Raw genomic sequence first — 17,474 nt, 5'->3', positions numbered from 1 at the left:
GAAAGAGATAAAGCTATAAAAATAAGTTCTGTACATAAAGTATGTGCTTATTCTATAAAGAAGGTTGATAGATAAAAAGTTTATATAATTTAGAATGGAACACAAGATACCAAACACAGTATGGTCTCTAGATCTAAAGATAGGAGGGTTATTTTTCTACAAACAATGCCCCTAGGGCTATGATGTTCTAATGGCTATACACATCTTAATCTGTCATGCCAGTATAGAAATCAGAAAAGTCAGAGTATAATCAACTAGTAGGATAGTTGTTCAGGGTCAGGGACTCAATGGCCCTCATTTATGAAAGCTCTTTAAGGCTGGAGAGGATACACTTTCATCAGTGAACCTGGGTGATCCAGCTAATCTGGGATAGATCCGGTCCAGGATTTAAAACATTTGTTAAAAAAATAGCATTTGACTTTAAAGAAATCTATTTCAGGTTTGCTGGATTACCCAGGTTCACCAATGAAAGTGTATCCTCTTCAGCCTTGGAGAGCTTTCTTTATTCAGGCTAATGTATTGAAGTAAGAAGGTACGCAGGTCAGCCAGGATACAAACATTTTCAGGGTTGGTAATGACTTCCCTGTGTTTCTTTAAGACATGTATATCCTTGCTAGCGGCAAAATAATTCATATATCAGTATTTTTGTACAGAATCAGTATTTACCCCTTAATATTGAATGCGGTAATATTATCATTTTAGATGTAAATAGAGGTTTGGTGGGAAGATTCAATGAAAGAGAGTCTCAGGGCAAACAGCTTCCGGGGTGCTTTTTCTATAGAAACCTTTAGTGCCCTGTGACACTCATGTCATAAGTACTCCCTGTGTGAAATATTTATTTGTAAAGTCAAAATATTACATAGGGGCTCTGATCCAGTTTTGTGCAAGGGCCAAATCCACCACTGCATAGGATCTAAATTGTCACAACCAATACCTGATGCATGATAAAGAAACGAAAACTTTGACATTTGCTGCAATCTGACTGGTCTTGGAAATAGTTTTATTCTGTAATATTCTATCTTGAAAACTTTATAAAGTATCCTGTCTGTATTGTTTTTCCTTTTTTACTTTCACTAACCTATACTTTTCTTCTTCTCTTTCTCTGTCTATGTGTTAGATGTAAATTCACAACAGAAAGGTAACGCAATTCACTCTTCTGCTATATTTGTCATATATAAGCCATTAATTCAGCACTTTATCATATTCATACGAATATATATTTTTTTTATGTCTATTAAGGACGTTTAAGTATATCTTAAGCCATTTTAATGCCATAAAATCAACTTATTTCCCTTCTCAAATGACTTTAAGCATTTTGGCAAATTAGCACATTACCTAAAGTAGAATTCTGTTTTTCCTAACTTCTGATCCTGAACCTATTAGTTGTTTAGTGAGTTCACTCATCAAATAAATGACCAAGTAGGGCCCAGAACATAAGAGGGGCCGCTCACTTAGGGTCCTTCTGTTCATTGTTTGCTTGTGTATTCTTCATGTCTGGTTTGATAGATCCAGGTTAGTGAAATGCTTACTCTAAATATAATTGACAGACTCAATGCATTATTATTAGACACCAATGATCTTTTTATTCTGTAAGAGCGACATTTTTCCCATTAGTCATCAATGTGAGAAGCATTCATACCACTGACCACCACACTAATATACTGTGAGCTGTAAAAAATATTATTATCGTCAGGGGTTCCCTAAGGCCTGAAAGTTATTTTAAGGATACCCCTATTTTAAAAAGGTTGATAAATGGTTTCCTAATGTGTCCTTATTTTCACGCAGAAACCGTACGCCTGTCAAATACCAGGTTGCTGCAAGCGATATACAGACCCCAGCTCACTGCGGAAACATGTGAAAGCCCACACGGTGAAGGACCAGCAAGTGCGCAATAAGGTAAAAACTCTACATCAATAAAAATGGTTTCTGAACGTGGTGTTTTTTGGGATCCTCTGTTGCTCAAGATTATACAAGTAGTCCCCGAGTTAAGGACATCCGACATACAAACCACTCCTAGATATGAACGGGGATTCCCTGCTCCCTCGTGTGCAGGATGGAGGCTTGATTGGGGGAAGGGGGTGGTTTGCATGACTTGCAGAAGAAATTTTTTGCCAAACACAGCTGAGGTTGTGGGTGATCTTAGGTGATTATCTTTTCTGTAACCTCTTGTAACTCTTTAATGACCAAGACAAACTCTGCAGGTTTTTCCTTTTTGCATAGCAAAGCACAGCTTGCTCCAGAAATTAATGCATGTCTAGACTCCATTAAGATTTTTTTATTTGCTTTCTTTGTGAATAACTTACAGTGAGGATTTTATACAGTAACTGACACTGCACTGCCTAATAATATGTTGAGACAAACATGCTCATCAGTATACTGCTTTGCCTTTTAATGTCCAATCACAGGCTTGGGGTAGGCCCATGACAGCCTGGCCTCAAACAGTTTAGGCTGAATGATGCTGAATATCACTACAGAAGACTGGGGACATCCAGTGGTAAAAAATAAGTACTATGAGGGACAGTTCCAGATTTAAGGTCAGTATTTGGTTAAAACCAGCTTTTGTATTACATTTTTTTAGGCTTTTTTTTATTCTTAGCTGGATTTGTGCTTTAAATGATACCTTTTGCCGTTGTTATCAGTATGTCACCTTTTTTCCGTGTTGCTGGTAAAGTTTGTTGCAGTACTGTTGCCTGTGCACTCTTGCTTTTAGTATTTCCTTCTTCTGTCACTCTCATTCCTCGTGCATTAGGCGCTGGAATATAAAACATATGCTGGCTTGTAGCCTGACCACAGTTAAATCGAGAACCTCTTCAAATCACATATTTAGCTGTTTGTAAGTTTAAGTAAGGATTTCATGCGGAAAAAAGAGGATGTGGCTGCATTTAGTTAGGTTGGAGAATGTTGTCTATTCCATTAGGAACACAAACATGGGAAAGTATCATAGCTTAGCTGGAGAACATGGTATGGTCCATGGTTCCTATGTATATTAAAATGGGTTGTATGATTGCTGTAATGGAGACAGACAATGGACTATGGCTACTTACAGACTTTATATCTGTCTCACGGAACAGGCAGTTCATTTATCTAATACTGGCCACACACATTCCAACCTGACTGATCAATCTGCTTTAGAACTACCAATAACTATACTGTACAAAGGCCCGTCTTATTGAATTGTGTATTGCCAGCTTTGGAAAATTTGGGAAAAGGCCTTTTTTAAAAAAGATCATCGGCGATGTGGTGCAAGTGACCAAGCAGCTGGTAAGGTACTAGCCACCAGGAAGACCATAGGTATACTTGATCCTGATACAGATGTGAACCTTTTATTAGTTCTGGTTCTTCCAGAGGTTGGAAGGGGTTCCTTGACCAATGTTTCATGGTTTCCACCTGACAGTATCCACATAGTCCCATTTACTTGCCTAATCCAGAGATGTGCAACTAGTGGAGCTCCCATCTTTCAGAAATTTAAACACTGACACTAGAGATATTTGTTAGCAGATTTTAAGGATGTCTTTCTTCTCATTGATCCTTTGATGTAAAGTGTCAATACAGTGACCACTTCAGTATCATAATTTAATATAAAGTGGATTTTCAAAATGATCTGCTCTGGGTGGAACAACACATTCTTGATTGTCATTTCTGTTACTGGATATACTTGAATATAAACTGTTCTGTATATAAACCACTACCCAATATTATAGGAAAATGGTTTGACTCAAGTATAAATAAGGCACACAACAGTAAACAACAAAACATGCCAATTAAGTCATATAGGCTCTGTCTGTTGATAAACTTTCGACCTTTTACAGGTAAACTATAGTGTAATTTTGAGTAGGTTATGATAAGTCACTTAAGGGATTTCAAGTATACATTAAACAAAAATAAACATACACTAACAACAGGGAATCATAGCAAAGTTCATAGCAAAAATTGTGCTTATGTGAAGAAAAACAATTTCAGTTTAATACAGTCTATTTTGAAGAAAGGAGTATCTCACATAGAGCAATGCACATACGGTAGGTCACATAGCTTTGTTTATTAGTATACAATATCATGAATAATAGGACCCAGGTGCCACCTAAATTCTTAGAGTATCTCTGTAATACATCCAACTGCCCCAGATAGCGTTACATTTTATTGGAATTATTCCTTACACTTGCTGTGAAGTCTTCCAGTGTCACTTGTTCTTAAGTGATTATTATTATTGATAGCTACCAGTAGATGGCGATGTGCCTCGGGTAAAGTGTGTAACAAATTCCTGTCTTATGTCTCCAACAGTAAGAGTTTGTTACACTCTTTATACAAGAACGCAGCATCATCTAGTGGTCTGATCCAAATATAAACTGAGCTGTGTTTTTAATGCTATTTTGAGGACAAACAATGTTGGTTTATACTTTACTATACTTATACTACTACTATATATATGGCAAGGGCTTCCTTGAGACCTGAAAATTATTTCAATGGTTCCATCATGGTTAAAAAGCTCAGAAAGTCCAATATAAGGATTATAATTCAAAAATACTTAATATATACCATATGGCTATAATTTTGTGGACACCCTTTCAAATGATTGAACTTCAGTGATAGTAGCAACGTTTTCTGGTTATGCTACAGCATACAAAGACATATTAGGCAATTGTGTGTTTAGTGTAAAGCCACTTAAGTACACAAAACCCTGACTTTACCTTGATTGAACACCTTTGGGATGGAATGCCAATTGTTAGCCAGGTCTTCCTGTGCAACATCAGCAGTTGACCTTACAGGTGCTGTTTTGGCTGAATAGATGGGTACAATTTCCAACAAACACACCACAAAATCATGTAGAAAGCCTTCCCAGAGGAATATAGGCTGAGGGAAGGGGCAAGATCATATTAATGTCCATGATATTGGCCCATGGTATGGGATATCAAACCATAGGTGTGATGATCAGGTTTCTACAATTTTTTGGCTATATAGTATAGGTACTGATTGTGCCAAATATATATTGCTGTTTGTCCCTAGATGTTACTCAATGTGTATAGTTTTCCTACAGGCACAACATTCTCTGGATGGGAAGTGGGCAAAGGTCATCACCCATGAAATTCTGAATGGCGCTCGATCACGTGACACGCTGGCAGGTATGTTCGGGTTCTGTTGAAATCATGTTTTAGAGAACAGACAATCATCAGCTATGGCAGTGTGCAAGCCATTATAATCACATACAGATGGAAAAGCATTTGTTTTCTAACCATTAATCATATTTTTTTTTGTAAATGATAAATCTTTTTAACCCAATACTTCTCAGGAGTTTGCAGTGTAGTTTTTCATCCACAGTAAGCAGAGTTTTGAACTGGGATAGGAAGGGTTATATATCAGCTCAAAACACTTATTGTCTTTATTTATTTCAAAGAAACCACAATATTAATGCTGAGAGCCGCCTCCGGCCTTTCATTACTTAAATGTTTTTTGCAGCAGAAAGCTTAACTCTGTTAAACTGTTCAGAGAAAGCAGCTGGGATGTCAACTGCTGTACACTGTTTATTTTTATTTTCTCGGTAATACAGAATTCTGTATTCCACAGCTATGTGTGGAGAAAACTGAGCCTTTTTGAAATAACAAAAAAAAAACTTAGAACTTAAACTTGAACTTAAAGTGTATAGAAAACCTAACAATGCATATTAGTTGTTCCTTTTTATCTGTTAAATTTACCATTTAAGATATATTGTTGTATCTGTTGAAAAAACTACTTGTTGGTCCTGCCAGAAGCTTGGGAGCTTGTAACTTCCTGTAAACTGTGGATCTGCTGCAGAGTTTCCAGTTATTGTTCAGTTTTGCCTATTTCTATAGTTGTCTAAGACTGGAGAAGATAGACTATCATGAGTGAAGCTTGGTGCTCTAACAAACGTGGAATGGATCTGCTTGAGGATTGAAAACATTTGCTAAATAATAGAAAATGATTTTAAGAAATCTATCCAAGGTTTGCTGGATCACCCAGGTTTACCCATAATAGTATATCTTTTCCTGTCTTGAGGAGCTTTGATAAACCAGGCCCAAAGATGGGTAAAGGAATGTCATTGTTCTAATGCAGTGTGGGTGCATTTTTTGGTAGCTTGGCACACTCCTTTTCTATAAGTCCTGCTTTAGCTTTTGTTCTCTATTTACCCCAAAGATCTGGGAGGGACCAAGCAGGCCCACCCACTACTGGCTGCCTTCAGAAATCTACAAGGGTAAGGGCAGATACAAGACCAGTCGTTCTGCACAAGAAGACAGGGTAGCAGTAGCCGGTCTGTTTTACAGGAAGCTCCTACACAAATGCAAATTTGAATTTGCTAGATTATTGCACAGCTCTGGGAGAAAGACACAAGGAACATCAAAATTCAGTATGCATAAGTATGCATAACTCTTGTATTTATATAATATTTGCTTATCCTGGAGATTTGGGAAATCCTACCCAACAATATCTACAAGCAGCCAAACTTTTGGCTTTACATAGTTACTTAGTAGGTCAGGTTGAAAAAAGTCCATCAAGTTCAACCACTAGGGAAATAAACATGTTCCAGATATAAAACCCTATAAGACATAGTTGATCAATACGAAGGCAAAAAACCCTGGTACAATTTGCTTCAACAGGGGAAAAATTGCTTCCTGATTCCATGATGCAATCGGATGTTCCCTGAATCAAACATCCCTGTTATCTTTACTTTAAAACCTTAATCCCCAGTTATATTCTGTGCTTCTAGAAAAGCATTCAGCTTTTTCCTAAAGCAATCTATAGTAGTTGCTGAAACTACTTCCTGAGGGAGCCGATTCTACATTTTCACAGACCTTACAGTGAAGAATCCCTTCCTTATCCTGAGCTTAAACTTCTTTTCCTCCAGACGCAAAGAGTGCCCTCTTGTTATTTGTAATGATCCTAAAGGAGAGGTTGGCAAACTCCGGCCTTAAGCCAGATACGGCCTAGCAGGTAGTTTGTTCTGGCACCCCCTGCCTGATCTGGCCTAAAGCCCGAACAAACTACCGGAGCCGCTGAAGCTCTGGAGCCGCATGCGGCTCTTGAGGCCTCCTCTTGCTGTGTCTCACTTACCTATTTACCGCGGCCGGTGTTAACACTTCCACTGCCGCAGTAAATAGGGAACATTCCTGCTCCACTACAATGTATACGGAGGAGAGTGATTTCCCTTCAGGGGGCGTCCCTAGGGGCGGAGCAATTAGGGTGGGACTCGAGAGAGAGAGAGTCTGGCCTAGTGGGCTCCTGGGTTCTCTAATATGCACCATTTAAATAATTATTCAGGGTAATCATATCCCCCCCCCCTTATACGTCTCTTCTCAAGGGAGAATAGATTCAGTTCAGCTAATCTCTCCTCATAGCTGAGCTCCTCCATTCCTTTTATTAGTTTAGTTGGCCTTCTCTGCACTCTCTCCAATTCTACAATGTCCTTTTTGTGAACTGGTGCCCAAAACTGGACTGCATATTCCAGATGTGGTCTGACCAATGCTTTGTACAAGGACAGGATTATGTCTCCATCTCTGCAGTCTATTCCTCTTTTAATACAAGAAAGTACTTTGCTAGCTTTAGATATTGCAGCTTGGCATTGCATGCTGTTATTAAGTCAATGATCTACCAGAACCCCCAGATCCTTTTCCACTTCTGACTCCCCAAATGTATTCCCCCTAGACAGTATGAAGCATACAAGCATGATGATTATTTTAAAATATGTCCAGCCCAATTTTTTTCAGTTTGGATAATTTGGGGAAGGATATGTACACATTGTGGGTTTTAAAGAAAATTTCACTAGACGAACCAGCAGAAAATTATACTCCCTAACAATTTAAAAACTAACTGAAACAGTCCTTACTAAAGGGCCAATGACCTCATCAGAGCTAAGTCTCAAGGCAACTTTTCCCTGCTCCTTCTCCTTGATCTTTTCCCTGCATTTGACACTGTTGATCACCCCCGTCTAATACAAATCATGCTTCCATTGGTATCAGTGACACTGTTCTCTCTTAATCCTCGGACCGGTTCTCTTTTCTCTGTACACCTCCTCTCATATCCTCCTTTGGCTTACAGTACCATCTGTATGCTAAAGACACTCAAATCTATCTGTCCACCCCTGACTTGTCTCCCTCAGTCCTGGATAAGGTCTCATGCTGCATGTCGGCCATCTCATGGATGTCTGACCGATTCCTGAAGCTCAATCTGGATAAAACAGAACTCATCATCACCCCCCCTAAATTCCCAAAGTCCCCCCTGACATATATCTAACTGTTATTACACTGTTATTCAACCCTCCCCTCAGGCACGTTATCTTGGTGTCACCTTTGACTCTGCCCTCTCATTTACCCCCCATATTCAGAACATTTCCAGGTCCTGTCACTTTCACCTACGCAACATCTCCAAAATCTGCCCCTACCTGTCCCCTGAGACCACCTACAATCTATTATGAATGCTGCAGCCAGACTAATCCATCCTTCCCACCGCTCCTCTTCCGCTGCATCTCTTTGCAGATCTCTTCATTGGCTTCCATTTCACCTGAGAATCAAATTCAAGCTCCTGTGCTTTGCCTTCAAATTCCTCCACAGTTCTTGTCCCACTTACCTTTCTGACCTTATAGAAAAATAACCCCATAGCTGCTCTCTCTGCTCCTCCAATGACCTACTAATGACTTCCTCACTCATAACCTCATCACACGCACAGCTCCAAGACTTCTCTAGAGCTGCCCCAACTCTCTGGAATGGTCTTCCTCATCCTTTTCCCCTTGCTCCTACTTTCTGCTCATTTAAAAGAGCACTCAAAACCCATTTTTTCAAACTTGCCTACCAATCTTCTTCTGTCTTTTAAAACCGTCACTATTTCCCACCACTACGTATCCCCCCTCCTATTGTCTGATATTTCCCCCACCTCCTAGATTGTAAGCTCATCGGGGCAGGGTCCTTTCCTCCAATGTCACAGTCTGTATTTGTCTGTCATTTGCAATCCCTATTTAATGTACAGCGCTGCGTAATATGCTGGCGCTTTATAAATCCTGTTTATTAATAATAATAATAATAATAATAATAGGGTCATAATCCTTCCCCACTAAATCTAAACAACAAAAAAGTGAACCTCTAAGTGCCCTAAACTCGTGGTCCATGTGCTCTGTGATCCCTATTCATTCCTCTGGATGGAAGTGCATTCCATTTGTATTAAGTATTTGAAATAAGCAAATACATTTCTGCAAAAATGAGTCAACTTTTGTGAAATGTTTGCTAAATTTACCTTTATTCTTTTTATTTATTGTGACCAAATATAACAATGGAATCAACCAATTTTTCACCAATCCATAATAAGTATGAACCTAGTTATGGGAATGAATGAGCACTATGGCATGCATGTAATGCATGCAAGTGTCCAGCAGGGACTGTTGAATGGAAAAGGTTGTGGGGCCACACAGTTAGATCTCCTGGGAGGGTGGGTGAAGGTACCTATTTAGCCTCTTTACAGGAAACAGAATTCTTAGCTGCTTACCTGAAAAAAATATTTAGGTTTTACTTGGGCTAAAAAAAAGGAGGACTTGAGTTAGAAATCCGTGGTCTAGAAAAAGTAGAGAGAACGTGACGTGTGTATGAACATGTTGTTTTATTTCACTGTATATTTTTGTATTATTCATAATTTAATGTAGTCCAATTGTGTCAATAAATATTCTGTGGTTGCATGACATGATGTTTATATTCTTTCTTCTTTATTTAGTTTGGGCCCCAGAACTTGTGGCCTAGAGAACATGTTAGCAGTAGCAGCTCCCAGTTATCTCTCCTGACTTTCTGCCTCTAGGCTGTTTTTTAAGGAAACTTCTACTAAAAATAAAATTAGGATGGACAGTGTAAACCAGCGGTCGCCAACCTTTCGGACCTCACGGACCACTAAATTCATAATTTCCTCCCTTGTTTTTTTGTCTCTAGTACAGTTTGTGAATTTAGAGGAATATAAAGGCAAACATTATCATTCAGAATTTAAGAATTTATGAGAATATTATTTTTGATTTAATATTAAAATCCAAATTTTTCTGTGAACCAGTGGTGTAGACAACCACCTAAGATGCTAGCTGAAGAGGGATGTCAATAGCAGTGTATTTTACTCCATGTTTTTATCTAATCATGTTTCCTCTTTATAGCATGGCAATATGGTAATTAAACAAGTTTTCCTATTTCCAGGTCTGTATACTTTATCTTCTAATAACCACAGTATTATGAACCCAGGAATAATGACTTCAGCTTCTTCACGATGTCCAGATATGGAGGCCCCTTCTAGCTGCCTGATGTCCGTCACTGACAGTGCCCTAGACAGGTGGGTATACCAAGTCTGTCATTTAATTTGAATGTTGACTTGTCTGTACAAATATGATGATAGACAAGGCAATCCAAAGGTTATTAGGGATTGTTGTTGGAATGTAAGTAAACGTGAGGTTCTGTGAAAACGGCTGGGCATTTATTACTGGAGCTTGTAGGTTCACAATTTAAGTAACACCTCTCTGTTAGGATTATGGCTTTTAGAATATGTACATACAAACATACATATATACATAAATACATACTGGAATATAAACCGAAGTACCTACTTTTAGCTGGAAAAAAACAACAGAATAAATATTTTGACTTGAGTATAAACCTAGGCCATGCAATTCAAGCATCATTGTGATCATTCAAAACAGTAATCAACAGATCAAAGTGAATGTGAATGAACATGTTCATTTGCTGTATTTAAAATGCGCTCTGAAATTCATGCCGGAAAACGAAAGGATCCGGATTATCAGTGGCTGGATTTTCAATTGTCAACTGTACATTATTGTCGGCCACCAGTAGATATCCTCATATAAAGTTTTTGCAAACTGTGTGTCTTTGACAGCTCTGATTTGGCAAACCAGAGAAGTGCAATTCCAGGACATTCCACTAAGTGTCACTTGGGTCAGCACCAGTACTCACCGACACCAGTCCCCCAATCTAACACCACAGTCTTCACCTTTAGTAAGCCCCCAGTCAGCCTTGGGAGACTGGTTGCGTCTTCAAACACTCGGCTGCCCCCAGGACAAGCCAGGAGCCTACAAATAAACAGCACCAAGATGCCAAGAGACAAGTCCAGAATACAGAGCAGAGGTCATACACAGAATATCTGTCCGAGTTGGGGTCACAGGCAAAAGGTCGGTGCAGGCTGCATACAAACGATAGGTCAGGAACAGTAAATCACACAAATTCACACACCAGCAGCAAGTCAGCCTAGCTTAAATTGTACCTAAACTCAGAAATGTCACTTTACATAAAAAGGGTAGACAACCCGTTTATATAAGGGATAAGTATCTGTTTAGGTTTTTTTTATAAAAAAGGGTGCAGTACTGCCTCCTAATTCTCGATTGCCTAGGCAGTCTAGAATGAATGGGAGCGCATCCCGGGAGCCTCTTGGGTGCCCCTTCTGCGCATGCCCAAGCATCTTGGGCATGCGCAGAAAAAGCCTTTTCTTGAAAAGAGAAAAATTTGCCGATCTCACGCATGCGCAGTGAGATCGGCAAGTTTTTTTTTGAACCTACATCACCCCATCTTGTGCCTGCGATGGGTGATGTAGGAAGAAGAATTAGGAAGAAGAGGCAAAGATGGCGTCGCCGGGCGCGTTGGCTTGGAGATGGATACCGGTACCTCCGGACCAAACAACTGCTGTGCGGGATTGAAAGTAAGTGTATTTTTTTTTGTTTTAGGCACTTTTGAGTTTACTTCCTCTTTATTACTACAACAGGCCCTGGTGACTGGGAGCCTATACTGAGAGCCTATAAAGTCCCAGCAGACCATGGCAGCGCAGGAAAGAGTCAGGAACTGATCAGTCTCTAGAATAACCTTCAGCTGCGCACAGCCTAACAATGGATGCTGGGGATGCCATAAAATACATCAGGCTACAAGGCTAAAGAGAAGCATAGGCTGCTGCTATTTCTCTTTACTCTTTGCTGCTGCAAGTGACAATAGGCTGTGTATGATACTGCGGTGGTGCACAGCACGGAATCGCCAGCCCCATTAGCGTTTCCTAACAGTTACATTGCGATTGCAGGGTGCCATGATAGTGCCATCTGATGAGGTGGCTCCAGGACACTGAACTTACAGCATGCCTTCTGGGTAAATGATGCTGACTGGGGTATCATTTAACCTAGAATACGGAAACAATTCAAATGCAAATTTGAATTATGTCATGGGCAATGTTAATAAAGAGTTGATAAAGAGTTATTACAGAGTGTTTTTTTTAATTGTTTTATCTTTGGCTGGGAGATATTTAAGGACAAAGACAATGGTCCTTTTTTCCATATATATTATTTTATATTCATACGCCACTCAGGCTTTATTTGTATGTAAAAACAAACATTTCTAGTAAAAATTAAAAATAGGTATAAAGATCCTCAGTGTGGTATAAAATGTTTCAGCAATTACATAAGTTCAGAGCTCAGTGGAACTCATCTGGCCCCCTTATGGAGTTATTCTACCTAATTCTGGACTCTTTTTATTTAAAGTTCCCCATTACTGATTTAAAGGGTAAGCTGTGTATTGTAGCCCATGCCAAAAACAGCAATGGGCTCCCTTTTCCCAGAGATCTGCACATTTAAATATTTCAGTAAAATTATCTTGTAATTTACTTGCAAATGCCAAGGCAGGATGTGACCGCATCAGGACGCTGTTTACTCTGGGGGTGGGAGGCAAAGGCCCGGAGATGTCAAGTGTCAGTCTGTCAGGCCTCCAGTCCCGATGATTGAAAACCATGAACGAGATACAGAGAGCCGCACTTCTGGACCTGTCCCACCATTACTGTTTGTGAAGTCTGAACAACTCAGGAAACCTGCAGCCTGCGCACCAACAGTTGCTCTTAAAGCCCCTTTTATGGAGGTCCTTAACATTCTGCTCGGGGAATTGAAAGAAATAATTTATGACCTACTAAATTAATCGTTAAGTTGCTAAGAACCTCGTAAAGAGCTGCCAGTTCATACATTAATTAGACTCAAAGGTTTTCCAGTAGCCGTTGTCTGTACGTTGGCTGATTCACTGCAAATTTAATTGCTGCAGCCACAAAATCTTTTTTGTCCACTGAATTTGTAATGGTCAAAACATATTGAATAAATATTTTTTATTAAGATGTGACTATAAAAATAATAAGTCAAATAGTGGAGATTTTTAAAAACACATTTGACTTACCAGGTGAATATATTTTACATCAGTTTAAAATAAGGAATAAAAACATCTCTATCTGCAAAACTATAAATGCAAAACAAACAACACAAACTGGTAGGCAGAAGTAGTCAATGTTGTAGTTAAATACACCAGGGGCCCAGTGGATTCCGAGGACCCCCATATGTAGAGGTAAGATTATAATATAATATGCCTACTACCGGGGAGATGAGTTTAAAGAAGAACCCCAGGTAAATAGATACCTCCAGGTATAAATATATATATATATATATATATATATATATATTTACAGTATATTGTTTTAGGATAGGATTTACTCTACTGTATTTCTGTCCCATTAAATAATGAGATTTACACAGCTTTGCAATACAGGGGAGTGGATCTTTCCCTGGTGCAGTTTCACTTTCATGTACAAGTTTCCTGCCCACCCTATGACTGTATAGGGAAAGAAGAAGCAGCAAATTGATGAGTTTTTTTCCATGTTATTCTACTTTCCCCTGCAACCAGTATGCACTGCAGCACATAACACTGTGCTTCTATTCCTTTCCCTCTTTGTGCTTTGCTCTACACACTGTACAGTAAACTGTAAGAAGTTGATACCTGATTTATTAAAGGTCTTCAAGATTGGAGAAGATACACTTCCATCAGTGAAGCTGGTTGATCCAGCAAACCCGGAATGGATTTCTTCAAATTCATTTATTAGCAAATGTTTTGAATTGTGGACCAGATCCATTCCAAGTTTGCTGGATCACTCAGTTTCACTGATAAAAATATCATCTCCAGCCTTGGAGAGCCTAAATAAATCGGGCCATTGAGTGGTGTATTGATGATTACAGAGATGCATTAATGTGTGCCTTTTATATGTGCCTAAAACTTTACCCTGATAATAGGTTTAGTGTGTAAAATGCTGGAGAATTGCATTTACCTCTCACTAAAAGGTCCAAAAAAAGCAAATTATGATATTTTATTTTGTTTTTGACTGGATTTGGCCATAGCCCATTGACAGGCACATATGCATGGAGCATCTCTATATAATTCTGACATCTACGTTTGTAAAGGTCACTTGACCAAAGTGAGCTACCCAACCGTGTGACTTTAGATTTCCAATATGAAGCCTGGTACTCACCTTGAGGAAGGGGCTACTCTTTGCCCCCCTGGTGACAACAAATATGGCATCACAAAGCTGTTTTATGGATGTTTACAAGTTGCAATGGGAACAGACCAGCTGGATAAGGATGATACTGCCATATGTGGGAATAGCCCAACGTGGATCTGAATCAAATGTGGTTTTTATGTGTCCTTTTGGGGTCTTCCACTCCCTACGCTAAAGATGCAACAGGATTTAAAAAGAAAACTCTCTAAAGTACGGCAAATTCCATTCATTGGCACCAGAACGTTCATCCATTTGCAAGGAACTCTTAAATTTAGCCCACTTTCTTTCCTAGTGACAATGATTACCAGAACTAATAGTATTAAAACAAAAATCTATAAACAATAGAAGGACAGCAATTAGGGGCCTTTTGGTTGCTCTGCCAGGTGGGGCGTCAGTCTGAGCCTTTTTAATATATACGGGAATGTGTTACTGACAGTAATATGATGTGTGAATGGCAATGTGCCACCCCAGGCACCCCTAAGCTATACCCTGCGTGGGCTACATAAGCTATTAAAAGTATTTAATGGTGACTGGCTAAATTGCCAAAGCTAGTACTAAAAGCATTGATCTGGCTTTGTCTTAATACTGGGAACATATTTTCGACTGTTAAGGAGACGGGACAAAAACCGCACAAAACAGCAGTTCAAATAACAACTATATATTGAGAAAGTCACAGAGTTACACAACAAGATTTTATTGGACAGCAGAGAAATAAATTCGAATCATACCCTGGAAACTCAGCAACAGTTTCTCATTATACAAAAATAAAAAACAAATGGAGTTTTCAAGTCGTCTTCATGGAGATTAAGGTTTCCTCAAAATTCTGTGCATGAACAAAGCATTTGTGGTTAATATTTGAACGTAAAGGAATGGATGTGCTTGGAAATATCTCTTTTAACAAGAGCAATGATGGAATGATCAACAAGATATTCTTGTCTTGGGAAACACAAAGGGTTGAGATAATCCTAGGTCTATATTTGTCGGAATGCTTAATTTTGGCATTTTTAAAGTCTCTTGTTAGCAGTTCTTTTGCAGAAAATGAATTGGCCCATCTATTCTGCCATAAAGAGAACTTATACTGAGATTATGTAAGCCCTCGTGGCTTTTCTGGTTCTATACAGCTTGCTAGCTTGTTGTTCTCATCCTCCGCGGGTAATGCCTTCTAAATCACTGACCCAGAATAGGTATGTAGTTTATGTGTTCAATTGCAGCATGACTTGCGCCACAGGTGTCTGAAACTACTGTAACCAAAAGATCAGTTCTATTTCGGGCAATTCCCATTCTTTAAAATGTCTTAAGCCAGTGGTCACCAAACTTTTTAGACTCACGGACCACTAAATTTACTGACTCTGGACCACGCATGTTGGGGGGAGCTGGGGGTCACTCAAAGGGGAAGAAACTTCCTCTGTCGTGACGTCATGATGCCAGAACCCGACCGATCCCATCGCAGGAGAGTGGGCAGTTTGTGTCCAGAGAAACAACCGTCCCACTTCCTGAACCTGGGATCCATACGGGGACATGTAAACAGTTTGTCCTCCCAGCGGGGTCCTTCTCCTAACTCGCTCGGGGGCGCACCGGCCAGTGGCGACCGCTGTCTTAAGCAATGGTCTCTTTTATAAACTCCCAGTACAGATCCCCTTTAAAGGGTAAGAAGGTTTCCTGTATCCATAGTTTTACCAAACCTTATATTAAATGTCTTTAAAACTGAAGCTGAACTACAGCCTTACCTTCAGACTTTCAAAGTTGTACCGGCTCTTCTTCTGTACTAAAATTGCTTACTTTGATTTCACTGCATACTGTACATACTGTGAGCTAATCAAAATACATTAGAAGCTGATATAAGAAAAACAGAGCTGCCACCTTTCCTGGCTATAGGAAGTTCAAGTGTGACCCGCTAAAACTCTTCCCCCATACCATTCCCCTTTTTATTGTTCTTTTTTTAAAATAGTGAAACGTTTAAGTACCTTGATAGGAGATGGACTTCACAGAAGTCTCTCTTAGTGCCATTTCAGACTGACAGTTAAATGCATCTAAAAGGGAGTGGTTGGGAACCATAATGTACAGGCATTTACATGCTGTTGCTGAAATCAACAAGTTGCAGCAAATTGCTTCTGGACACATTGTTGCTTTTTTCTTCTTTGGAGAAGAACCTCATGACAACCAAATGACAGTGCAAATCATCCAATCGTGTTCACCTATGGTGCAATCTCCAGCTCCTGGGCACATAGAAGCAGCTTGCATTGCTTTCCACCACAAGTGTGCACCCCAGGCTTCTATACTTTGGGAAAGTATACTTACATTAGTAAGAATTGCTGTTTTTTATTGAGACTATCTGGCAAAACCATTGTTACCGAGACAATGGGGGTTAATCCAGAAATAGAGCAGTAAAAACCATCCCCTCTATATCCAAGATTAAAAGAGTTTTTGTCTTTTAACACATCTTGTGCTCAATTCAGTTAAAAACACATACTGTGTATAGTAGTGTATATATTCAACATGGTATAAGCTGGAACTTGCCTTTAACAATCTTTAGAAACATGTATTCTCTAATTGTTCTAAGGTTTAGGTTTGTGTAGTAACATTCCATTTTATTGGTGTAGCTGATTGGATGCCCGGTGTATAGGTAGCCAAGAACAGTTGTGTGTGATATTATAATATGAAGTTGGGAATGGTTGTACAGGTTTTAATGCAGCATCGTTTCGTAGCTGCAGCTGCTATGACAAATGGGTCTTGTCCAGGTTACTATGTTGTCAAAAAATCAGAACAGCTTCTAGGAGACATCAACAAACAGAAGCTGGTCAGAGGCCAAATAGCTGTGCTGAATATGGGGACAGTCCAGTGGATTGATCCACAACTGGATGGAAAGCTGGGAACAAATTCATACATGCGGATGGTGTGATAGTAAAATTTAAGTGTGCCAACATTTTGAGTGATCTGTTAAAAATCAAAATAACGAGAAAGCCATCACCAATATTGCTGAATTTCTTTTATTTTTATATCCAGGCATAGCTATGGTGCACAAGTTTAAATAATTAAAGCCGTATTGGACCTTCCTAATTTATAACTGTATTGCAATGAATATTTTATTTTTAAGAAATAATTGTTTGTCATGTTAACAGATACAATGCTGGTTCAACTTTTCGACAAATGGCCTT

At 39.2% G+C, this 17,474-nt stretch overlaps 1 protein-coding gene across 1 annotated transcript in view; it reads left to right on the top strand.

Annotated features, from left to right (window-relative positions):
• The window catches only part of GLIS1 (GLIS family zinc finger 1), a 94,127-nt gene that overhangs the window by 72,980 nt on the left and 3,673 nt on the right, over positions 1 to 17,474 (top strand). Inside the window, exons 6-8 of the mRNA XM_072419671.1 lie at positions 1,786 to 1,896; positions 5,033 to 5,117; positions 10,167 to 10,299. Coding sequence (XP_072275772.1) covers positions 1,786 to 1,896; positions 5,033 to 5,117; positions 10,167 to 10,299 — 329 coding nt within the window. The remainder of the gene's footprint in view (positions 1 to 1,785; positions 1,897 to 5,032; positions 5,118 to 10,166; positions 10,300 to 17,474) is intronic.

The sequence above is a fragment of the Pyxicephalus adspersus genome, chromosome 8, assembly GCF_032062135.1.
Source record: "Pyxicephalus adspersus chromosome 8, UCB_Pads_2.0, whole genome shotgun sequence".
Classification (NCBI taxonomy): domain Eukaryota; kingdom Metazoa; phylum Chordata; class Amphibia; order Anura; family Pyxicephalidae; genus Pyxicephalus; species Pyxicephalus adspersus.
This window is presented reverse-complemented; position numbering and strand designations above follow the sequence as displayed.